This window comes from Arvicola amphibius, chromosome 12 (assembly GCF_903992535.2).
Source record: "Arvicola amphibius chromosome 12, mArvAmp1.2, whole genome shotgun sequence".
NCBI classification, from domain to species: domain Eukaryota; kingdom Metazoa; phylum Chordata; class Mammalia; order Rodentia; family Cricetidae; genus Arvicola; species Arvicola amphibius.
In genome coordinates, this window is record NC_052058.2 from 21,802,792 (window position 1) to 21,828,810 (window position 26,019).

Genomic DNA, 26,019 nt, shown 5'->3' on the forward strand with positions numbered 1-26,019 from the left:
TTGAAAAATTTTTTATGTATCTGTGTTTGTATGTGTATATAATGCGTGTGTTGGGTGTTGGAGGATAACTCTCAGAAGCAGCTGGTTCTCTCCAGCCACCTGAAGGAATCTGGGGCTTGAACTCAAGTTGCCCGGTCTGAGAAAACCTGCCTCTATACACACACACCACATGCCCACACCCGCTCACATGAATGTCTTTAGCACATATGTGCCCTGCTAGCTTTTTCATGGAGAATGTTAACAGAGAACTGCAGTTATATCTCTTTGAGCTAGCACAGTGATTTCAAGAAGACACCTTCTCCTACTGTGTCCCAAATAATTAACTTACCCAGTGGTGACGGCATATTTGATGTGGTTGCTTGTGGTATAGATAAACACCCCACTCTCATCCCAGGCCCCACTCTTGACACGAATGTTCTCATGAATGTTACACAGAGCATCCAGCTTGCGGTTACAGATCACAATGGCTGTAGGAGGCAAAGGGCATGAGTGCTCTGTCGGACAGGGTGAGTGCAGCAGACTGGCAGGGAGGAAGTGGGCTCTGAGACGGTGGATATAATGAAGCCTTACCATGTTTGGCCAGCAGTGCTACATGAGACATGTCTGCTGACCAGATAACGTATTTCACTTTGGAAATCTTCACTGATGCCAGAGTCCTGGGACAGCAAGAGAAAGGTAATCACAAACTGGCCGAATTCCCTTGTCTCAAGCTAAGACCTATGTCTTTTCCATCTTTAATTAATGTAAAACTCAACTTCTCAATGTAACACCAAGGAAACATTGCCTATACTATAGGTCAGTGAGCTAAAATGTTTTGGCTCACACTCTGCACTGCCCCCTTCCTCATTCTTTGTCCCCTATTCCCTCCTATAGGCACTTACACCTATCAGTTCCACTACTAAAAGTATAAAATTCTTTAAGGACAGTAACTGTGCTATTCAACTTGTGTCCTTCTCACTCTACGACCTGAAAGCATTTGTCGCTATGTATGTATTATAAAAATGCCTAACTACACAGTCTGTTGCTGTACTCTAGAGTGCATGCGTAGGGTGGTAGGATTGCCATGGAAGGAGAAAAAGAACTGCGGAGTCTTGAAGAGCACAAGCAGCAGCTACGCCACATAGTAAGCCTAGGAAAAAGCTCCTAGTAAAGATTTCAACTTCCCCTCACTACATCTCTGTCTGTCAGAGGTATCTGCCATGTTACCGCTTCTGCTGGACATCAAAGAGTGTGATGGAATCTGCATCCCGAAGCAGGAGGTTGCCAGTGCCAGCATAGAAGATTTCATCACAGTTGGGCACCTGGATTTTTTTGGTGATCTCATTCTTCAGATTCTTTATCAGAAGCTGAAATGAGTACAGGTGGAGTTACAGGAGGCAAATAAATCACGTAACAGCTAATGACGTCCCTTAGCAACTATTCTTTCAATAAAGAATTTCTTTCCCTGTCCAAGTCATCATGCTGATCGCTCCAAGACTGTCTCCAGGGCCTTATTATTAACCTCTGTTTTGTCTCACTTCTTCCCCACCTCGCTCAACGTTTATGCATATGTGGGTACACACACCATGGTGTCCATGTTTATGCATATGTGGGTACACACACCATGGTGTCCATGTTTATGCATATGTGGGTACACACACCATGGTGTCCATGTTTATGCATATGTGGGTACACACACCATGGTGTCCATGTTTATGCATATGTGGGTACACACACCATGGTGTCCATGTTTATGCATATGTGGGTACACACACCATGGTGTCCATGTTTATGCATATGTGGGTACACACACCATGGTGTCCATGTTTATGCATATGTGGGTACACACACCATGGTGTCCATGTTTAGGGTCCGAGGAGAAAGTGAAGAAGTAAGTTCTCTCCTTCTACATATGGTTCCCAGGGACTGTATTTAGGTCATCTACATTGGAAAGGGTCCTTACCCACTGAGACATCTAAAAATCTAATGGCCTCTCACCTCTCTCTTAAAAAAGAAATCCTAGCTGGGTGGTGGTGGTGCATGTCTTTAATCCTGGCACTCAGGCAGGCAGAGGCAGGATCTCTGTGAGTTTGAGACCAGCCTGGTCTGCAGAGTGAGTTCCAGAACAGCCAGAGATACACAGAGAAACCCTGCCTCAAAACAAAACAACAAGAGAGAGAGAGAGAGAGAGAGAGAGAGAGAGAGATCATAAGAGGCTGGGCCTTGTCCTTGTGGTGGTGTAGGCTTATAATCTCAGCCACTTGGGAGGCTCAGGTAGAACTATAGGACTATGAGCCCAGTCGGGGTTAAGGAGTGAGTTCATTCCCAGTCTATACAGATCCTCACTAGTCTTAGTGAGATGCTCAAAATTACATGGTGCACAGCACACACACACACACACACACACACACACACACACAGAGTTTAAAAAAAAAATAGCTTGGGATATAGGTAAGTGGCAGAGCACCTACCTTGCACGAACAAGGCCCTAAATTCAATCCCTAGGACTCAAAAATCAGCAAACAACAAAAAAAGATATTCATCTAAATTTGATTTTCTCAGTCAGTTGGAAAGAAACCAGGCAGGGATTAAGCTTTAGTTGAGTATTTTATTGGGAGACCCTCACTTATCCTAAATTGGGCCTATCGTATTTATTCATTCATTCACTCACTCATTCATTTATTTTGAGGCAGGGTTTCTCTGTACATCTCTGGCCATCCTGGAACTTGTTCTGTGGACCAGGCTGGCCTCGAACTCACAGAAATCTGCCTGCCTCAAGCCTTAAATGAGTGTGCTACCATTCCCGGGAATCTAAACCTATTACATTTTAAGTACCGATAAGGGGAGTGGGACAGGGAGGAAAATCTCTGTATATAAATGATATTTTACTAAATTAATTAAAATCTGATGGCCTTAGCTCCTCTAAGTTCAGAAGCCCAGAGCCCTAGTAACATCAACCCAACAAATCAACTTTTCCTCCCCAGGGATTAGTCTAGGTCTAGGGCTAGAGGGAGACCCAGGACCCAGGACCACAGCTGCTCTGGAGAGACTCAGGAAAAGCAGTGCTCTTCACTGTGTGCTGCTATCGCACTCCCTAAACTGGTTTTTCCACTTTCAACCTCAACTCACCGAATGCATGCGATCTAGGACAGCAAACCGATTCCGAGCAACCCAAACTGCTGTCAGGCCCGAGGATCGTTTCCCTTCAGGGGCTGAGAAGAACAAAACCAAAGTATGAGAGCATGTGGTGAGCCACTAGCAGGTGACAGAGTCAGGTGCCATGGAGCTGCCATTTTGGCTTCACCAGTTCAGCTGCTTCCTAACTAATTCAGCCATAACCTCAGGCTACTGTCAGTGACTTTTCTCCACCAGTTTCCTCCAAACTCCAGCCCCCACCCCTGCCAACCCTCTTATCTCTAGGCCAAGTGGCTGCGTTTCAGCCAGCACCACATCCTGGCAGAAATGCTGCCCATCTTGGGAGACAGCATACTCCATCAAGCTAACGAGCAGGGCCTTCCTGGCCAAGCTGAGGCACAGCAAGCAGCCTGTCAAAGTCTAAGACCTCCTATCTAAGCAAGCTGGAGAAGTGACAGAACCCCACCCCAGGACGCAGCTGCTCTGCTGCTTTTAACATGCTAATGCTGGCCCCCTAGTAGGGCAGGGTGGGACACAGCACTTCCAGCTAAATGTTGACAGGCTCAGTGCTGGGCAACACAGCATCAAGCTGTTGCTCTGTGAATGTCAATTCAGCATTATCGCCCTGAGGAGAGTTATAAAATGTTCCTCAGTTTGCAGCTGATTGGAATTTTGAAATGGATACTCCACTCTCTGATAAACTTGTAAAGAATATATTCAAACAGTCTTATCTGTTATAGCAATGGAAAACAGACCAGAGCATGCTGACCAGCCTTGCTTTGTACTTTTCTGGTACCTGGAATGCCAAAGAATTTACAAAACAAATTTCTACCACAACGCTTACTACCCGAGCTTCTACTTTCTCTCTGGTGTCCACCACTTGAACACACCTTTATAATTACTATCCCTCTTAAAGGATGGATAACAGAAGTTCTACTGATTGCTAACAGATTATGGAAAATGAATAAAACTATGGTGGGCTGGGAGGCACCAAAACGTAAGTTTACTTAGGAAGACTTAACTGACTAATTTGTGAGGGAGACTTGACTTTATGGATCTCTCTCTCTTTCTCTCTCTCTATATCTATCTATCTATCTATCTATCTATCTATCTATCTATCTATCTATCTATCGTTTCTCTCATCATCTCAGCCTGAGCACATTTAAAAGGGTAAAGGGAGATGGCATAATGTGCAATTCCAGTATTAAGGGCAACTATGAGTTCTAGGCTTCTCTGGGTTATACAGTGAGACCCTCTCTTATACGCATATATGCACTCTCCAAAACAACAAAACAAACAAAAGAGAATATTACAACAATAATGACCTCTTGGCACTCACAAAAGGGACAGACCTAGCAAAATATTTCTCAGAACTTTGGAGGGTATAAAATATCAAAATGTACTAGTAAAAGGCAGGGCCTGTGGAATAGGCTTTAGACTGTTTAAGGCCTGTAAATCCACTGGAAGAACTGCACTGAAAAGAGCATAAATGAGACTCCAATCCATTCTGAGAATGTTTTGTCAGCAAGTTCTAGTAGTAAGGACATCAACAGGGGATGGTGGTGATGAAAGAGGCAGGCAGGGGTCTCAGCTGGATCCTGGGATCCCAGGTGGGTCATGGGACTGTTAGCAGCCTCATCTTTTTGACATGCAAAAGAAAGCAAATCGGATCTGGATATAGAAAGGCAAGAATAAATCCCCAGGCCCAGGAAGAGACATTGCAAGACTGGAGCCACATTTTTAAATAAATGAAACTACCAGGGTGAAAGTCATATCAGCTGACAATAATCTAGGATAACATGCTGTGCTGAAAGAGAAAATGGAGAGTTTCTAATAACCAAATTATAAAATATATATATCTAGCTGGGGTAATAAAATGGAGGCAGAACATGAATATTTCACACACAATTGCCTCTGGTGCAACTGTCAGCAGCACCTGCCAACACACATGAATGATGCGGCCACGGCCTGTGGTGAGGAGAGCTGGAAGCAGAGTGGAGGAGACAAAGAGCACCCACCATCAGGATTCTGGGAGTCTGCATCTTTGGGGATGGTGTATAGATCATAAGTACTATTCTCTAAATTGCTTGCTCTCTGTAGGGAAAAGGAAGACATGTTTAGGAAGCAGCATTGAAGACACCGTTTTCTGACAGAGAAGACATCACTGCAACACAGACAATTCTGAACGTATACTTCCATTACCTGCACCCAGAGGGTGATTGAGTTATTTCTATATGTGACAATTATAACGCTCTTAGCCAAATAACCAAGCACTGATGGCACTATTTTCTTTATCCTCTAAAAATGCAGATATTATCTGAATAAACACAAAGATTTCTCTCTATTCCACAATTAAAAGACAAGGAACCTGGTGCTTCATCTGAATATACTTGTCAATTTAAAAGTATGCTTCAGAAAAGAAAAGGAAAACAAAACAAAACCGATCTAAGAAGACATTCAAGAAACTGTCAGGGCTGGAGAGATGGCTCAGAGGTTAAGAGCACTGGCTGCTCTTCCAGAGGTCCTGAGTTCAACTCCCAACAACCACATGGTAGCTCACAACCATCTATACTGAGATCTGGCACCCGCCTCTGGCGTGCGGGCATACATTGAGGCAGAATGTTGTATATATAATAAATAAATCTTTAAAAAAAAAAAAAGAAACTGTCAGAAGAATATGGTTGTGTTAGATACTAAATGAGCAAGATGACGTATGAAAAGTTATATAGGAAAAGCAGTTATCATTCAGCCACCAGTATCCTAAAATTAGAATGCCATTTCTTCATTCTATTTTTTTCCAAATTATGTGGCAGGAAATGGGGAGGGCCCTGAAAACTCAGAAGGTGATTCACTGGAGAATCAGCTTCCAACACAGGCCTTCTATGTTCACCTGAGCAGAAGGAACAGAAAAGGTACCTCCTGTGCACAACAAATTCAAACACTCCTTCTGACCACCTCACAAACCCTTAGTAGGTTCATGACCATTTAGTGTGAGCTTGAGTGTCCACTGTGTCAGCTTGTACAAAACATCCATTAGGAGTTCTATCAGGAAAGGGTCAACTTGCCCACCAGGTACCCATAGGTTTACTCCTCAGTATTGAGGGGGAAAGGAGGAGCTTTTAAGAGGCAATTAGAAGCCGGGTAAAGGTGGTACATGCCTTTAGCCTTTAATCCCAGCACACGGGGAGGCAGAGGGAGGTGGATCTCTGTGAGTTCAAGGCCAGCCTGGTAAACAGGGTGAGTTTGAGGACAGTCAAAGGATACAGAGAAACTCTGTCTCAAAAAACCAAAAAATACCATTAGTGGCTCTCTAAAGACAATAAGATACTCACTGAGGAGAACCTAGAGAGATGCCATAATTACTTACAGTGCACAGCAGGACTGCATTTTCTGCTGGATTGTATGACATGTTGAACACTGGAAACTTGGAACCACTACATAAAAAAGGAAGAAATAGAATAGGTGTAAGAATAGAAAAGAAGGCTGGGCGGTGGTGGCGCATGCCTTTAATCCCGCACTCGGGAGACAGAGGCAGACAGATCTTCGTGAGTTTGAAGCCAGCCTGGTCTACAAGAGCTAGTTCCAGGACAGCTAGAGCGGTAATACAAGAGAAACCCTGACTCAAAAAACGAAAGAAAGAAAAGAACAGGAAGGAAAAAAAGAATTATCACTTCAATGTCTACATAGCCACTCAGTACACATATGTTCACTACTTCTATACTGAGGAAAAACAGATACTGTGTTTTTTTCTCTTTCCATTAAAGCTTGACTACTTAATCGTCCAATCAGCAAAGCACAAGCCACATTTCCATCAGAAGGTGGTAAGTGGTGGTACAAATAAATTCCTATGCATAATTGCAGTGGACACCACAGTGTAGTCTGATGTGATTTCTCTGCTTGTTTTCTTCTGTCCCTGGGACTGTTCACAAAAACCCATTTTTTTGTCATAGTGAAGCTAGCGGGTGGTTGTCAAGCCTGCATGCCAGTGTTTGCTGCCATGAATGTTTCAGCATGCTGCAGCTGGCATTCAAAGCACAGGTCCTTTGGCCAGGCACCCCAGAGGTTATCACATCTTCAGAGCTAACCGTTCCAGAGACACAGTTTTGCCTTTTAGGGTTGTGGGATTTTGCTGTAAAGGTTGAGTTCTGATATACTGCAACTCTTAAAAAATATCTTCCCTATTTTATTATCCTGAACTGTGGTCATTTAGGTTTATCACCCCACTCTGCCTGCCACAAGGTTCCTCAAGGCATAAGTGAAAAAGGCCAAAATTTGCATTACCAAATTGGGCTACATTTTAGCTAGGAGCTTTCTGTGATCTGCAAGAGATTTTGTAGACATTAGTAGAATGTCCTTGCACAGAGCCACGAGCAGTCCTCCTGTTCATGACACCTCTGTATCTGTCATTATGGGATTTAAACTGAAGGTCTGTTCAATGGGCATCCATGTCTGATAGCTGAGACCCCAAAGGCTGGTTATAGAGTCCTGCTTGAGGAAGTGCAACAGATGAAAGGGTCTGGAAAGGAAGTCAGACTTGCCTCCTCAACTGCATCACAGCTACATCTTTGGAGCTGTTGAAGTCCAGCTGACGCAGGAATCGGTCCTTTACATAATGTAGCATATTGCCATGAACAGCATAGGCTGGGCGTTCACGTTCCAGCTTAAATACAATCATTCCACCATCATGGCCTAGAGAACAGAGGGAAGAGAGGAAACAATCATCTGTAAGCAAAAGGATGGTTAGAAATAGGAGATACACAGATGAATATATTCAATGCTAAAAGGGTAGAGGGCATCTCCTACGGCTTGGAGACAGACTGTGCCTCAAGGGTTCATGTGTAGAAGCTTAATGTGAGATGCTGAGGTGGTAGAATCTCTAAGAGATGAGGCTTAGTGAAACGTCACTAGGTCATTAGAGCACCCTGGGAAGAATGTTGCTATACAAAGAAAATCCTGAATTCTCTCTGGAGTCTTCCCTGGTCATGTGATTTCTCCCTCTTGATCACTACTATCAAGATGCTTTGTGTCATACTGTAATTGAGCCAAAGGAATCCTCACCAAAGGATAGTTGGGCTGCTCAGTCTCGGATTTTCAACCTCTTTAATGGTGAAAAAAATAAACACCTTCTCTTTTTCAGATCTATTTTATGTCTACATGTGAGTACCTGCATTCAAATTATATGCACATTGTATACGCCTGGTGCCTGAGAAAGCCAAAAGAGGGCATCAGATCCCATGGAACTCGAGTAACAGGCAGTTGTGAACCACCATGTGGGTGCTGGGAACGGAACTTTAGTCCTCTGTAAGGGTAGCAAGTACTCTTCACCCATGAGGCATCTCTCCAGTCTAAATCCCCTTTTTAAAAAAGTACCTAGTGTAAAGTATTTCGCTATAGCTATAGATAACAGAATAATATAACATCTAAATGCATTCCTAAACTCTCACAATCCTTCGAATCTTTTTCCAAGTAATTTCTGTCACTCATCTCCTTGCCCTTTCTTCTTGAACCCAGGACCTCAAACAAGCTAGGAAAGCACTCTACCAATGAACTATATTCCCAGCCCTGTGTTTAAATACACCCTTCTGTGCATTCCCTTAATACTTTGTATAAACCAATGTTAGCATTCAAGTATCTCACACCAACTATTTCACATGTTCTCTGAAGAGAGATTTATATGATTTTTCATTCTTCCTCAGTCTTTAGCAAGTAAGAAAACCATAAAAACTATCTGCTTAAAAGAATGAATGTTTACTTTTTCTACATTTATTTGTTTGCCGGGGGAGGGCATATGGTTTTATGTGTTTGGAGGCGGGAGGACTACTTGTGAGAGTCAGTTTTCTCCTACCACATGGGTTCTGGGGATTGACTCAGGTGGTCAGGCTTATTGGCAAACACTTTTACCAGCTGAGCCATTTTGCCTGCACATGAAAGTCAATTTAAGAAGCCTTTATGAAACAAGTAAATAAATTAAAAACAAAACACGAAAAATCTTTTTGTTTCGTTCTCTCTATTATTGTAGAACTCACTTTGTAGACCAGGCTGGCCTTGATTCAGAGATCCTTCTGCCTCTGCCTCCTGAGTGCTGAGATTAAAGGAGTGGGATACCACTGCCCAGCCTAACAAAAAAAAAGCTTTTATGATTGTTTTTAAGAAAATGTTTCCAGGTGGTAGTGGCACACGCCTTTATTCCCAGCACAATGGAAGCAGATGCAGTCAGGTTTTTGTAAGTTCGAGGACAGTTAGGGCTACACAGAGAAACCCTGCCTGGAGGGGTAAAAAAGTTTGTATTCTCCCAATTAGCATCATTCATTCCTTAAATAATCTCATTTTTATACTCCAATTGCTTGCTCTCCGTGTACAAACCAGCTTTACTTTCAACTCAAAATTTTCCAATGGCTTCTTTTAAAAACTTGATCGAATTTTTTTTTCTGTGTATGAGTGCTTTGCCTACATGTATATCTGTATACCACATATGTGCCTCCAGGTCAGAAGAGGGCATCTGATTCTCTGGAACTAGAGTTATGGATGGTCGTCTTACTGTGTGGGTGCTGGGAGTCAAACCACGGTCTTCTCTAAGAATAACAAGGGCTCTTAACCACTGTGCCATCTTTTTAGCCCCTTTCCAATGGCTTTTAATTCATCCAAGTAAATTTTTTTTTTTTTTTTTTTTTTTTTTTTGAGACAGAGTTTCTCTGCACACTCTGGCTGTCCTAGAAACTCAACTCTGTAGACCAGGCTGGCCTTGAACTCACAGAGCTCCACCTGGCTCTGCCTCTGCCTCTCAAGGGCTGGGATTAAAGGTGTGTGACACCACTGCCCAGACAGAGTAAAATATTAAGTTCTAGCCATTATTATGGAATATTAGTTTAAGAAGTGTTAGATTTGTTTATGCTGTGGAATATTTGTTTAATGTGCAAAGATTTTATGTTGCATTTGTTTAGCTCTGTGAAGCTGTGTTACTTTGCCTGCCTAAAACACCTGATTGGTCTAATAAACAACTGAACAGCAATAGCTAGGCAGGAAAGAGATAGATGAGGTTTCCAGGGGCAGAGAGAATAAACAGAAGGAGAAAAAGAGAAGGAGGAGGAGTGAGAAAAGGAAAAGGAAAGGAGGATGCCAGGAGTCAGCCACCCAGCCAACAACAGAGTAAGAAATAAGAAAGACACCTAGAATAGAGAAAGGTATAAACCCAGAGGCAAAAGGTAGATAGGATAATTTAAGTTAAAAAAGCTGGCTAGAAACAAGTCAAGCTAAGGCCAGTCATTCCTAATTAAGAATAAATTTCCATATATTTACTTGGGAACTGGGGGGCAAGCCCCCAAAGAACAGAGTAAAAACAATCAATTACAAGCCATAGCTTATAAAACCAAGCAAAATCGGAGGTGGTTTTACTTCCTACTATCTAATACCATATACTATGTTCCCACTGGCATTTCTAATATTCCCCTATCATGCTAAGAACTTCTCTTTTTCATCCAGTTCATGTTTTTTGCCTATGACAGTCTTCCTTTCCCATGCATTTCCATTTTTCTCAACACTCAATATAAGCCAGCAGGACACACGCTGTCATCACCTTTCTTTTTGCTTCATTTGGTTCAAACACACATCATTTTATATACTTACTGTTTACAGTCTATTTCCCTTAACGTTCCATCAAGACAGGGACTTTCATGCACTGCTTTGATATCAGCACTCAGAGTCTAATATTTATTATGTATTTGACAAATGAATGAAATAGACTTGACTTCTATTTTCTCAGTGTGAGAACTCTAAGTGTTCAATATTAGTCTCCTATGAGCTCCTAGGAGCACATCCAAGAGAATGAGCTTAAGGTTAAACAGATCTGGGATGAGAAGAACACTAAAGAACACTTTCCCCAGAAGAGAGGTAAAAATGAGAAGCACTTCAATTAGATGGCTCTGAGAATTCTGCTTCTTTTTGTTATCTTATTGCCACACACTGGAGACAAAACTGATGAAAACCCACTTTCAAATCTTACAAACGTTTAACTAAATCAGAGGGGTGGTATAAGAAATGGCCCTCACCTGCTGCAAAAAGGTTAAGGTTGGGGTGGGCAGCTAGGACCCAGAAACGATCATGATCCCTGCGGAAGGTCTGAACCCCAGTCCTAGGAAATGAAAAGGTACACAAAGAAAACGGTTAATTCTGAAACTTCAGTACAACATACACAAGAGAACTGACAGAAAGCACATAAGCTGACTTTGAAAGTGGATCAGGCACACAAACAGTACAGATGAAGTTGTGTGCCAGGATACAGTCTTCAAGGACAAACTGATCCTATTACTGCAACTCGTCAGCTTCTCCCTTATTACTTCCTACTGCACGCTCACTTCCCAGTTCTCACCTCCTTAGCTAAACATCCAAGAAGAAAAAAAATCACATTTAAGTTTAGAGGAGAAAAAAGAATACACGGAGATTTCTATCTAATAAATATGTGTTGATATTTCAGTCTCTAAGGTTTGTTTGCTTATTGATTTTAACAGCAGTGGTCATTAAATTTAGGGTCTCATGCATGATAGGCAAACACTTTTACCACAAAGAACTATACCCTTCAAATTTTCATAATGTAGGGCTTGACTTTTCTTCATGCTAAAGAGAAAGAAATATTCTAACTTTTCCCTTTCCTTTAAAAAAAAAAGTATTAGGCCAGGCGGTGGTGGCGCACGCCTTTAATCCCAGCACTCGGGAGGCAGAGGCAGGCGGATCTTTGAGTTCGAGGCCAGCCTGGTCTACAAGAGCTAGTTCCAGGACAGGCTCCAGAAACTACAGGGAAATCCTGTCTCGAAAAACCAAAAAAAAAAAAAAAAAAAAAGTATTAACATACAAGGTGTGCACATGTGCACATGACCTTCTCATGTGAAAGTCAGAGGACAACTTGCTTTTGGGAGATGGTTCTCTTTTGGGAGATGGTTCTCTTCTGCTGCTGCAGGCTCAGGATTAAAGCAGGCCATCAATCTTGTGTGCAAAGTGACTTTACCTGCTGAGCCGTCTCACTCATCTTTTGTTGTTTTTTAATTTTTGAGACAGGGTCTCAGGTAACCTTGGTTGGCCTCCAACTCACCATACAGCAGAAGATGACCCCTGCCAACACCCAAGTGCTGACATTACAGGTATGTGCTACCATGGTTGGTTTCTAATCTAATTTTCAAAGACAGAGAATAAGAAAGTCACATAACAATAATATCCTTACCGCTTAGACATATCCCAGACTCGGATACTCTTGTCCTCAGAATTGCTGAGGATCAACTCTTGGCGAGGGTGGAAAACAGCACAAGACACATTGTTGTAATGGCCCCGGCAGGTGTCAACCTCCCATGCCTTTGACTCTGAAGAACAAAAGGAATTATTACCACAATTCTCTATAAGTCTAACATCTATAAATCCAACATCCTTTAAAAAAAAAAGATTTTATTTGTTTTAATTATGTGTGTATCTGTGTGTGAGTTTGTGCAGCTAAGTACAGTGCCTGTGGAGGCCAGGATCCCCAGAGCTGGAGTATCAGGTGGTTGTGAGAAGTCTGACATAGGTGCTATGTCAGGAACCAAAATCAGGTCCTCTGAAGGTCCACTGAGCTATCTCTACAGCCCCAATGTTTTGAAGAGATGAGGTTTAGCTATGTGGCTCAGGCTGGTCTTGTACTTGTGATCAACATCATACATGCTAAGACTGCAAAAATATACCACCATGTCTAGCTATGATACTCTTAATCAAGTGTTAAGTATTATTGCAAAAATACTAAAATAATTTTTCCCCAAATGGGGCAATGATTTTATGTAAGTCTTTTCCTCTTTATGTATTGTTTGTCTGTGTGGTTTTGTTATTCTATCCCCAACACCCTCTTTTCTGAGAAGATACAGTTTTGCTGTGTTGTACAAGCTGGCTTTGAACTCCTAGGAACAATACGGATACGGCAGCACCACCACAGCCTTACTCACCATTCATGCGCCAGATCTTCACTTGTCGGTCGTCTGCCCCAGACACAATAAGGGGCATGGTGGGGTGGAAGGCGGCCCAGTTTACTCCACGATCATGGCCCTGTTAAAAAGACAAGGTGAATCTTCCAAAACTGCTTTAAAGACACAATTCAAAGCAATCACACTGGTATTTCTTTTTCTGCAATTCGGGCACTCTAACTCAGGGCCTTGGATATGCTAAGACCACTGAGCTATTTCCCCAGCCCTCTGAAACACTCTTCAAGTAAAAAGACTCAAGGATCTGTGCCACTTTAAAGTCCATTTGTTAATGTTTTATTTTCATTTGATATGGTTTTTAAAGACAGGGTCTTGTTGTATAGATTGAGTTGGGTTTAAACTCTAGACCTTTCTCCTTCAGTCTTCTGGTTTGAACATTAGAATAGCCATGTCAATATGTCCACTTACTTCAAATTCTCACGGGTCGTTCCAAAGATTTCCACCAGGAAATTCAGATTTATTTATTTATTTATTTATTTATTTATTTATTTATTTATTTATTTATGTTTTGTTTTGTTTTCTTAAGACAGGGTTTCTCTGTAGCTTGGCAGCCTGTCCTGGAACTAGCTCTTGTAGATCAAGCTGGCCTCAAACTCACAGAGATCCGCCTGCCTCTGCCTCCTGAGTGCTGGAATTAAAGGCATGCACCACCACCGCCGGGCTAATTTTATTTGTATTTAGTATGTTTTGCCTTCCTTTTTACTTGTCTATGTATGTTTTATTGCTCCAAGTACTTGTAAATTCTTAAGTATAAAGACCTACTTTATAAGTTAATGCTGAAGTTCTCAGAGCATGATCTGGAATCCTTTGGAGGAGTTCCAAGAGCCATCAGGAAGTCTGTAAACTCAAAGCTACTTTCCTAATCCTAAGACTTTATTTGCCTTTATTGTTATTAGCCATATTTTCCATAGGATACATGATAGGTGATGACATCATTGCTCTGACAGTTAATGAGATATATGCTGACAGAGCCCATCTTTTTAAAGGCCCTCAGTCTTAGGCTGGGGGTGTAATTCAATTCAATGGTAGAGCATCTGTTTACTATGTGCAAGGTACCAAGTTTAATTCCTAGCACAAACAAAAAAATAAAAACAAAAAACAAGGGGCTGAAGAGATGGTTCACTGGTTAAGAATACTGACTTTTCTTGAAAAGGACCCACCCAGGTTTGGTTCCCAGCAACCATATATGACTGTTCATAAAACTGCCTGTAACTCCAGTCCTAAGGGATCTAGTGCCCTCTGATGGCCTCTGAAGGCATCAGACATTCATATGGTACAGATATACTTGCAAGTAAAACACTTAAATTTTTTTAATTGAAAATAGATTCTTCTCTCATACAATACATCCCAACCAGTTTCCCTTCCCTCCACTCCTCCTTGTTCCCCCAAAAGTAAATCACTCTTATACCTAAAAATAAAAAAATCTGCTTCATTTAAAATATGGCTAATATTGACAGATAAAATACATAAATAAACTCTTGAGAATCCCTATGAAAGTTTAAGAATGATGACTCAAGAGTGTCCCTATTCTACTGTACCTCATTCTTTGACAGAATTATAGATAAGGCAGCTTTGATTCAAATAATATGTATTTCAGTGAGTAGTTATGTGGTTTAGACTCTTTTTCTGGTTTTTTGAGACAGGGTTTCTCTGTGCTACAGTCCTCGCTGTCCTGGAACTAGCTCCTGTAGACCAGGCTGGCCTCAAAGTCACAGAGATCCACCTGCCTCTGCCTCCCAAGTGTTGGGATAAAAGGTGTGCACCACCACCACCACCACCACCAGAAAACCTAGTTTCTTTTCCATTTCTCATCATTAATGAAGTTTCTCATATAAAATTGGCTTTTGGTCCTTCTCACTGACTTTCTCTTTTTTCTGTTTTTTCAAGACAGAGTTTCTCTGTAGCTTTGAAACCTGCCCTGGAACTAGCTCTTGTAGACCAGGCTGGTCGCGAACTCATACAGATCTGCCTCTCTCTGCCTCTCTAGTGCTGGGATTAAAGGCATGCACCACCACTGCCCGGCTCTCACTGACTTTCTTTAGGAGCCTTCCTTCCACAAGCCTAATAATGGGTTATGCTTTGTGACAGGGATGGAGCACATGTCCAGTTTTCTTCCTTTCTCCCCACTGGGTTTATAAGATGGCATATCTCTCCCTTTCACTGTTGGCTTACTTACAGTTCTATTCTCCAAACCTCAAATGGTGCCCAATACTTACATATTTGCTGAAAGAATGAAAAATCGTTGGCCAGCAAGATGGCTCAGTGGATAAAATGCTCACTCCCTAAGTCACAGTTCAAATCCTGGGACTCAAAAAAAGATGGAGAGAGCCAACTCTACAAACTTGTCCTCTGGACTCCACACATATGTTGAGGCACACACCTACACACATCACACACCCATACAGAGATGAAAGTAAAATGAACAGCATACTGAGACTTTTCCCTAGCGGGCAGCACATACTCACCAACAGCAACAGAGATAAATACCTCGAGTACGTGCTTCACCACTGCATCTGTAGTTCCAAACAGATCAACCCCGGTTATTCCTCTCACATCTGACTCCACAGCACCAGGAGACAAATTTTTTTTCCTCAGACCTTTGGAGGGTTAAGGAGTGGAATGAAAGATGCAAATATAATGTCATAAGAGCAAAGTAGCAGAACTGCATAAAGGTATATCGAAAGAATAAGATAAAATGAACCAGGCAGGTAAACCTAGAGAAAAGGAGGAAAGGAGCTCACAAATACCTCTATGTGTGCACTAGCTCCTTCCTTAACACTTACACAACCCCTGCTAGGAGCCAGCCCAAACTTCCAACACAACTCAGTTCATTAAATCTCATCTCAAAGAGCTGTCTATTTCAGATTAATAGCACTTTCCATTCTTCAATCTTCTCTAAATGTGGCCTCAAATGGCAATCACTCAATGTCTACTTTCAGGGTCATAAAACCTATAGCAACCTTTTCCCATCTTAAAATTTTATTTTTTTACTTTTTAATTTTTTTTTCAAAAAATGTATTTTATTATTTGATGAGTATGGGGGTTTGCCTGCATATACATGTGTGTGACCACATTCATGACCAGTGCCTGCAGAGGCCAGAAGAGGGCTTCGTATCCTCTGGAACTGAAGTTACAGATATTTGTAAGCTGCTAAGTCGGTGCTGGGAACTGAACCCCCAGGTTCTATGGAAGAGTGGTCAGTGCTCTTAAATGCTGAGCCGTATCTCCAATCCTCACGATAGAAGCAATTTGAAGAAATGCCCCGGGGGAGTTTGTGCTTTAGTGTTTTAGTGTGTCCCAAACTGGAAGCAATGTGCAGAGGCGTTCCAGATGCACTGCAGAACTACACATATTAAACCAAACAGTCACCTAGTTTGGAAGAACTATTATATATACTATGAGAAGATACAGCAATAAGGTACTAGCAAAAAGTGTACTCACACCTACTTGCCTCTTGGACAAGACACCAAATAATTACAACTGTTTGATTTCTCATGTTCTTGCATAAAAAACTGCTTATAGATATAACATATGTATTTTTCCATTAAAGCCAACAGATGCTAGTTTCACTGGGGGGAATTATTAGCTGATAATTTTTTTGTTTTTGTTTTTCGAGACGTGGTTTCATTGTGTGGTCCTGGCTCTCCTGGACCTCACTCTGTAGACCAGACTGACCTCAGACTCACAGAGATCTACTTGCCTCTGCCTCCCAAGTGCTGGGATTAAAGACATGAGCTGCCACCGCCTGACTGATAATTTTTAAATGATAGGCAAAAGATACCAGGATGAGAAGTGTCTTTTTTGTGGATGATCATGTTTGTGATTCATCTAGAAATCTTTAAAAGATAACTACTTGAAGTAAGTTGTGTTGGCTTATACATGCAATTTTAGCACTCAGGAGTTAGAGGCAGGAGGACTGCCACAAGTTGAACCTGGGCTATTAGTGAGTTTCAAGGCTGGTCTGGGCAGGGAGGACTGGTGGAAAGTTGACTACTTGTGTTAAAACCAGAAGCAAAGGTGGGTGGTGCTGGTGCACGCCTTTAATCCCAGCACTTGGGAGGCAGAGGCAGGTGGATCTCTGTGAGCCTGAGACCAACTTGGTCTACAAAAGCTAGTTCCAGGACAGGTTCCAAAACTACACAGAGATATATTGTCTCGAAAAACCAATAAAAAAAAAAAACAGAAGCAAAATTATAGTACAAAGCACCAGTATCAGATTTAATTCTGATAACAACCCTTAGAGATAGGTAATAATAATCATGGATATCATACCAAATTGTACATAACAAAACGAAATAGGGATGAAAATCCTTTAAAAATATTTGGGAGAAAAAAATGGTTAAGAAAAAGTTACTTAGTATTTGTTAATTTTTTTTAAACAGACAGTATTTTAAAATAGGGACTAAATAAAACATATAATTAAAAATAAAACCTAAGAAGCTTCAGACTAAAATGTGGTATCTGTAGAGAAAGAAAAAAAAGTTAAGCTCAATGAACTTATCACCATTGTTTTAAACTATACTGTATTTCTTCTATTAGAATAGTACCTAACATCAGCATCAGAGAACGGTTTTAATCTAATAACTTAGCTTATGCCTAATTCAAGAGATTCTTTGTAGGTATAGAGACATAAAAGTTATAAAAAAAAGCACTCTCTCCTGTCTCGAAAAACAAAAAAAAAAAAAAAAAAAAAAAACCAAAAAAAAAAAAAAAAAAAAAAAAAAAAAAGCACTCTCCTCAAGCTTCATTAATACATGGTCATAAGTATGCCTTTGACTTATTTCATTTGTCCCTTTAATAGGGTCTGTCAACTTTTTCTAATGAGGCTAATGTATGAAATAGGTTCAAAGACAAATACAAAAGCAGACAGCTGTGAGGAACTTCACCTCCAATAACCTTCAACAAACACATTAAAATGAAAGCTGCATGACAAAATTAAAGTCTTTGTTGCACTTGCCTGCAATGATCCAAGAAAAGGGGAAGGGCGAAACAGATGAATAGTGACAGGCAGTGAAAAGATACTTAGAGAAGAAATATTTGAGCCTTTGACAAGCCACTCACTAGGACTGAGCGACAGATGGAAAATTTCTACAGCAGCTACCCAAATCCAGAGGGAGAGGAGAACACTCTCAGAATGGACCAGTTATTATATGCCTCCCAGTGGGGACCAGAGGAAGCAGTAAAGAGAGAGGGATGAGCAAAGGATTTGGCAGCATATTAATATATTCTAGTAGATATTTCAAAGAGTGAGCCTGAATTATATGGGTTGACATGCAAAGGTGTAAGCATATTAAAATAATTTAACTGACAGTTTACTTGGAAGCACAAGCTGAAACCCATCTTCCACAGCTAGTTTTTAAACTGTTCCCCTAAAAACTAATGATTGTTTTCCAGGCTCACAGAATATTCAGGTTTTAGTAAGTTCCGGGGGGCTAAATTCACATGGGAAAGATGTTAAGGGACGGCTTTGCCTTTAAAGTGTTACTCACTAATTTAGAGTGTTCTTTTCAAGAGTCAAAATAATGAGAAACGTCACAATCCCCTAAATTTGGGTACATTCATTCCCTTATTCAGAAGGTCCTTTCCTGCCTTGGAAATGTTATCGTCAGTCCCTAAGAGACCAGAAAGTTGGTTTCTCTTACTGTTTCAGACTAACCGGAAATAAAGCAAAATGGAATTCTGAAGATTATGCTAATTTTGAGGACAGAAAAATATGTTAAAAAGTCTAACCCAAATGCTCTTCTGCTTACTCAAATACCAAAACATTGCCTTCCACTCTAGTTAAAGGATTATTTTAAGTCAGCAGTCAGCAGAGAAATAGTAGATGCGTTCACATTAGTACAGCAAGTTAGTACATCATTCTCACTATACCATCTACAAATTACAGCAACTGCAATACCACATAGCCATCCATGCAACCCACACATTCAAGAGCAACACAAACCCCACTGAGGTCATACTCTCCCTCACTCCTCTAATCTAAGGCCCTTAACTTTGATGCAAACATGCTTTCTGCCTGCTAAAGTTGAAGAAAGTACTTCTTGCCCTGGGCATTTCATGGTCACAAATGAGAACCTAGCCACGTTACTTCCCCAAATCGCTTCTTATTTTAATTAACAGATTTTTTAAAATACATTTCCCAAGTCACTTTAGTTAGACCACAGGGAACATGCTGTGCTAGCAGCAGATGGCAAAGCAGTACTTTTAAAGTGGAGCGGTATAGGGGCCTTTCTCAACTCAATGTTCTGGGGATGAACCCCTAGTACCTAAAAACAACTGTGTAGCATAAAATTAACATATATTCTAGGATAGAATTAGCTGTACACAATTCCTGGGAGAACTGAGAAAAATCACTCAAGATACTTCCTCCAGCACCTTTCTCACAGAACTTAAGACTATTCTACATAGCTTTCCCTGATCAGCGGGGACAGCACAGGCTGGGAGCCGACCTCATTAGTGCATATATTCCGAGCAGAGAGTGTGTCTTGAATGTGAGCATGGAGCAACCGTATGGAAAGTCACAGCCAGGTTACTGCAGAGTGAATGCTAAGCTCCCCAGTACTGGCAGTGAGGAGAGGGCACAGGCTCACAAAGCCTGTACCAAGCTCCTCCTGTTGGCATGGCTGGTCACATCTGGGTGTACTTCAAATAGCCTAGTCGGTCTGACAGAAAACTGCAATGGCAAAGCCCTAGAGGATGAACATAATGGCCCTATCTCCCAAACCATCTTGTTTACACCACGTCCTGTAATTCTAAGCTTTGGAAAACTGCAGAGACAGCATGATACAGTGACTACTCTCCAACTGCCCTCTTTTCTCCTTGACTTGTTTGGGTTTTGTTTTTTGTTTTGTTTTGTTTTTCCTTTGGTTTGGTTCTTTGAGACAGCGTCTCATATAGCCCTGGCTGGCCTTAAACTCATTATGTAGTCAAGAATGACTTTGAATTTCTGATCCTCCCGCTTCTACTTCCTAAGTGTTGGGATTATAGCATGCAAGACCGTGCCCAAATTCCCTTGGTTTATTTCTACAATAAATAAATTGTAAATGCTGCGATAACATTCCAATCACTGTATTCAGGAATCCAAAGTTTGCACTGATGGTTTATAAAAGCAGCAACTCCTAAACGGTCCGAGCCCAGCACTGTCAGAGGAAGCTGGGTAATTATCACTTTAGCACTTTATAGAAAGGGAAAGCTAAACCCTTCACTTTCACAGAAAAGCAGGTAAGGATCCACAAGGGCCTTCCTATTTAGGGAAGAAATGCTGTTTTGCAGTCTCATATAACTTTCCTAAGAACCCAATCTCAGAATTTCTGAAGTGGCAAATAAAGATAATTCAGTGAGTGAGGTTTTTTGTTTTTTAAATTTAACTGGGCAGAGAGCACAGTATTTAGAGTCTCGGTTCCCTATTCCAGCATGAAGCCCCTCTATGCATGTCATAGACAGCATTCTCTCTCAGTATTCTCCATGTGGCAACATTTTAGATCTCCGTATGACATTAAAATTTCAATCTTTATCTCAAAAATTATATATAAATTATGACAGGAGGACTTCGCCTAATTATTCAAAGGGCTCAGAAAGCTTATTTTTTTTTAAGATTTATTTATTGTGTATACAGTATTCTGCCTACATGCATGTCTGCAGGCCAGAAGAAGGCACCAGATCTCATTACAGATGGTTGTAAGCCACCATGTGGTTGCTGGGAATTGAACTCAGGACCTTTAGATGAGCAGGCGGTGCTCTTAACCACTGAGCCATTTCTTCAGCCCTCAGAAAGCTTATTAAAAGGTATTCTGAATACAAAAGTCACCAACTCCTTCCCATTCTATGTTCCTTATTATAGAAGAAATCTAATAGGGAGACTTTTCTATTTATAAATAAGGCAACAGGATTCACAAATCCCATTTACTTACATATTTTCATTTTTCTTTTCTGTAAAATATGTATTTTACTTGAGTGGAAAGCTTGGTTCTTAATCAAATAAATCAGATGTACTTTTTAAAAAAAATAACTTATTTAACTTTATTTTATGTGCATTGGTGTGAAGGTATCAGATACCCTGGAACTGGAGTTACAGACAACTGTGAGCTGTCATGTGTGTGCAGGGAATTGAACCTGGGACCTCTGGAAGAACAGCCAGTGCTCTTAACTGCTGAGTCATCTCTCCAGCCCAGATGTACATATTTCAATGAAAATCTGAGGTAACTAAAGAAATCAAATTAGCTTCCTAGAGTAAGTCGCGTTCATAGAAAATACTGCTAACATGAACATCAAAGCAGATTCAATACCTTCAAAAACAAAGATATTATACAGAAATGGAAATTCTGAATTTTGTTGTTCGAAGCCAAATACCCTTGCTGTTTTAAGCAATTGCAGTTTTGCGCCAGACGTGACTAGATTGTCCCCTGAACTTGGGCAGCTCACCAGAAATATCCCAAACGCGGACAGTCTGGTCCAGGCTAGCGGACACCACCAGGTCTTCAGAGGGGTGGAACTGGGCACACATTACATAATGGTTGTGTCCCGTTAACACACTGCAAGGAAAAAACATTCAATTAAAGGTAGAAATCAACAGACTCCTAAGCTAAATGCTTTCTTCACAGTCAGTGGATGCTTTTCTCATATTTTTGTGGAAGCAATGTAAGCCATCCTAACAATTCTAAACTAGTAATAAGCAATGACACCTGTGCTAACAATGGTTCCTTTTCTGCTATTTTGTTTTGTGGTTCTTTTGATTCCAAGTGCTGGGATTAAAGGCATGTCCAGCTAATAGCTCCTTTTTTTTTTTTTTTTTTTTTTTGGTTTTTCGAGACAGGGTTTCTCTGTAGCTTTGGAGCCTGTCCTGAAACTAGCTCTTGTAGACCAGGCTGGTCTCGAACTCACAGAGATCCGCCTGCCTCTGCCTCCCGAGTGCTGGCATTGAAGGCGTGCGCCACCACCGCCCGGCCTAATAGCTCCTTTTTAAAAATATATAGTTTTTTGGCCAGGCAGTGATGGCACATGCCTTTGACCCCAGCCAGAAGGCAGAGGCAAGCAGATCTCTGTGGGTTTGAGACCAGACTGGTCTACAGAGCAAGTTCTAGGACAGCCAGGGCTACACAGAGAAACCCTGTCTCAAATAGACCAAAAAAAAAAAAAAAAAAAAAAAAAAAAGTTATCTTCTTAGTGCAGTGGCAACAGTGGGTGGGTGCCACGTGGAGTCAGTTCTCTCCTCCCCTTTACATGGATCAAACTCAGGTCACCAGGCTTGCAAGGCACCTTTTTGCTTTTTCCAATAATTCTCTTTCTAACACTAATTGTTTAATATTTAAATATTACTAATTTCATGGAACCAAGATTACTCTCAGATTAAAGACTTATAAAAATATGAAAATAAATGCAATATTAGTAATTCATATAGGAAATACACTTGACTGATTTTAGTAGAATACCTTTAGTGGCTGAAGTTGGAAATTCTTATGGCAATTCTACTAGAGGACCAGCCCAAACACTAAGTGAGACTCATTGTCTATATTACAACTCCAGTTTTATGGACATAGAACTGAAAATGGATCTAAACGTTCTACTCTAAAAGTCTAGTTTTATGACCTATTCTTGTTAAGACATCACAAAATCTAGGCTAATATTATTATATTTAAAAGAATCCTACAAATATGATCAGTAATTAATCAGTAGATATGGCCTGCCTGGGAAGGAAGATGACTGACCTGAGAAGAAGCTGATTGTAAGTATTTAGAAAGAATTAGACCCTTTTTGTGAGGCTACTGCCTCTTGGTTTACCAGACACAGGTTCTAGATTGCCAGTTCCACACACGAATGGTTTGGTCATCTGAGGCACTCAGAATCCAAGGATACTCCTGAAAGACATTTCAGACAGGGCTAGGACAATCTCGTTCTCTCAGTGTGCACACTTGACAAGTGTTCTAGCATCACTAAATTACACCCAGCCCTTGTTTTTCAGACAGGGTTCACTATGTAGTTTAAGCTAGCCTTAAGCTATGCAGTCACAGTGCCCAGCTTCTTATTCACAGCTGGAGCTCTAGTGCCAGGTATAGAGATTACTGTGGAGAGATTACAGAACACTGCATAATGAAGGTAAACAGCCACTTACATGATGAAAAAATGTGGTACGGATATAATCCAAGTGCCCAAGCAATGTGAAGAGGCAGCGCCGAAGTTTATAATTCCAAACCTGAAAAGACAGAAATTCAACCACAGAATAAGACATAAACACCTTGGACTTAAGAAAGTCTCACTGGGTTCCTTTTGTTTGCTTGCTTGTTTGAAACAGGGGTTTCATATACATAGAAACTCCTACACTCGCACTTACTATATGGCCAACAATGACCTTGAATTGCTAATCCTGCCTCCAATTCCTGAGTGCTGAGACCCAGTTTTATATGGTGCTAAACTTCAAAACATTAGGTAAGCATTTCACTTAGAAATCTAGTTTTGGAGATCCAAAGTTGCTGCACTATATTTACCTTTAGATCTGTCTACATTCTGTTGACTATCTCACCTAACGTTAAGGTGTTACTATTACTAACAAACTCCTTACTCAGCAATCTAGAGGTTTCTTCTTCATCTGGATTTATTCTGACGACTTCATTTTTCCCTAAACTTCCTTCTTCCTTAGATTTTCTTTGGTTTATCTCCAAACTATAAAATTACTCTTAGTTATTCAATTTTTCTTCTTTTTCCGGTCAAGTATAGCTGGTATTTAATACAGGAATCTTAATGCAGACTTAAGCACCAGGGGTAAGAGAAAGAGAGGTACTCAGAAGAAAGTAAGGCACACCCAAGAGCACGAATACAGGCTTCTCAAAGAAAAACCACAGAATGTAGGACATATCCACATATGGGAATGGGCTCAAGGGAAAGTTGCCTCTCTTTGTCTTAGATTATCATTTGTCTAGCATTCAAACTATTCCCTGTGCAGCATCCTTTAACTCTCTTCTTACTACTGACAAATTCCAAATATCTTCAGTGAGTCTCCTAGGTACTTCAAGCACAATAGAGCCAATACGGAATTATTCATTCTCCAAAACTCCAGAAAACTGTACCTACTGCAGACTCGTCTTTCCCAGCAGTGAAGGGGAAAGAACCAGAATAGTATCTCATTCACTTTTCTTTATCATCCCTCTGACGTACATCACAACCAACCCCTGGTTTTGTCCTTAAGCTCTCATTCCATCTGCTTCTCTCCACTTCAGATGGTATTCCTAAGTTTAGATTCTGCTCACTTTCCCCAAACGTTTATAAAATAGTTTCCTCATTGGTTTCTATGTCTTCAGTCCTTCCCAATTTATCCAATCTTTTATTTACTATTATTTGAGAAAAAAAAATTTTTTGGTTTTGTTTTTTGAGACAGGGTTTCTCGGTGTAGTCTTGGCTGTCCTGGAACTCACTCTGTAGAGCAGGTTGGCCTCAAAATCACAGAGATCCACCTGCCTCTTCCTCCCAAGTGCTGGGACCACTGCCCAGCTTCATTTGAGAAATTTAAAAAATAAAACCAATGTAAATCTTCTACCACTCCTCTATCTAAGCCCCAGTATTGGCTCCACGCTTGTGTAATGACAAGAGAACTCCTGAGCACAGCAAACGTGCACTCCTGGTCTTATCGACCTTCTAGATCTCTCTATCTTCTGCCCCCTTTCACTGCCTCTAGATTTCATCTCTCTAAAAGGAACTAGAGATTCCCAAGCACATCCAGCTATGCATGTCCATTTCTGTACCTGGACTGTTCTTTTTCTATTTTGAGTATTTATATATCATTCAAACTATTTGTCTTAGTTAGGATTTCTATTGCTACAATGAAACACCATGACCAAAAAGCAATCTGGGGAGGAAGGGTTCATTAGGCTTACACTTCAGCATTGCTAGTCATCACTGAAAGAAGTCAGGACAGAAACTCAAACGGAACAGAATCTGGGAGGCAAGAGCTGATGCAGAGAGGCCAGGAAGGAATCCTGCTTACTGGCTTGCTCCCCAGCCCACTCACCCCACCCTCTTATAGAACCCAGGACCACCTGCCCTGGGATGGCACCACGCACCATGGGCTGGGCCCTCCCTCAATGATCACTAAAGGAGAAGATACCTTACAGCTGGATCTTATCGAGGCATTTCCTCAGCTGAGGCTTGTTCCTCTCTGATGCTTCTAGCTTGTGTCAAATTGACATACAAAACCAGCTAGTACACTATACATGCTATTATTTGAGTATACATTTATCTCTTGTATTAGAATAAAGGCTCCTTGAGAACAAAAGTTACTTTGTACTTATCTTTCAATTCCCACACAAATGAAAAGTTTCTGATATACAGTGAGTATTCAGTAAGTGTTTGTTGGATAAGTGCTTTGAATAATGCTAGAAGTCCAAGTCCTCTATAAATGAATTCTCCTGTCTTTCAATTCCTTAGTTCCCAAACCTTACCACATTCTCCTATCCATTATTCCCAGCCACGACAGAGGGCCTGTACCTTAATCTTATAGTCATCTCCTCCAGAGACGAACAGGGGCTGCTGCTTATGGAAGTCAATACCTCGCACTGGACCTAGGGAAGAAGGCAGGCAATGTATGTTAGGCAAGTTATCCTCTTTATTAGTGTCTATGTGTAGTGCACACGCAGAGGTCAGAAAATAAGCTGCAGAGCCAATTCTCTTCTTCCACCATAGGGGCCTCGGGGATGGACCTCACCAAACTCAGGCTTAGCAGCACGTTCACCCTCTAAGCCACCCCACCCGCCTTTTTTTTTTTTTTTTTTTGGAGGCAGGGTTTCTCTGGGTAATAGTTTTAGCTGTCCTGAACTTTGCTTTGTAGACCGCGATGACCTCGAACTCAGAGATCTGCCTATCTCTGCCTCCAAGAGCTGGGATTAAAGGCGTGAGCCACCACCCAGGTTTAAGATTCTTATTTGTA

At 41.1% G+C, this 26,019-nt stretch overlaps 1 protein-coding gene across 1 annotated transcript in view; it reads right to left on the reverse strand.

Annotated features, from left to right (window-relative positions):
• Positions 1-26,019, reverse strand: part of Copa (COPI coat complex subunit alpha) — a 47,213-nt gene that overhangs the window by 14,146 nt on the left and 7,048 nt on the right. The window contains exons 3-17 of the mRNA XM_038348801.2: positions 25,581-25,654; positions 23,215-23,295; positions 22,884-22,960; positions 21,528-21,637; positions 15,594-15,703; positions 13,071-13,170; positions 12,326-12,461; positions 11,160-11,242; positions 7,653-7,803; positions 6,482-6,548; positions 5,133-5,208; positions 3,109-3,191; positions 1,207-1,346; positions 571-656; positions 329-467 (exon numbers count right to left, since the gene is read on the reverse strand). Of these exons, the coding sequence (XP_038204729.1) occupies positions 329-467; positions 571-656; positions 1,207-1,346; positions 3,109-3,191; positions 5,133-5,208; positions 6,482-6,548; positions 7,653-7,803; positions 11,160-11,242; positions 12,326-12,461; positions 13,071-13,170; positions 15,594-15,703; positions 21,528-21,637; positions 22,884-22,960; positions 23,215-23,295; positions 25,581-25,654 (1,513 nt within the window). The remainder of the gene's footprint in view (positions 1-328; positions 468-570; positions 657-1,206; positions 1,347-3,108; positions 3,192-5,132; positions 5,209-6,481; positions 6,549-7,652; positions 7,804-11,159; positions 11,243-12,325; positions 12,462-13,070; positions 13,171-15,593; positions 15,704-21,527; positions 21,638-22,883; positions 22,961-23,214; positions 23,296-25,580; positions 25,655-26,019) is intronic.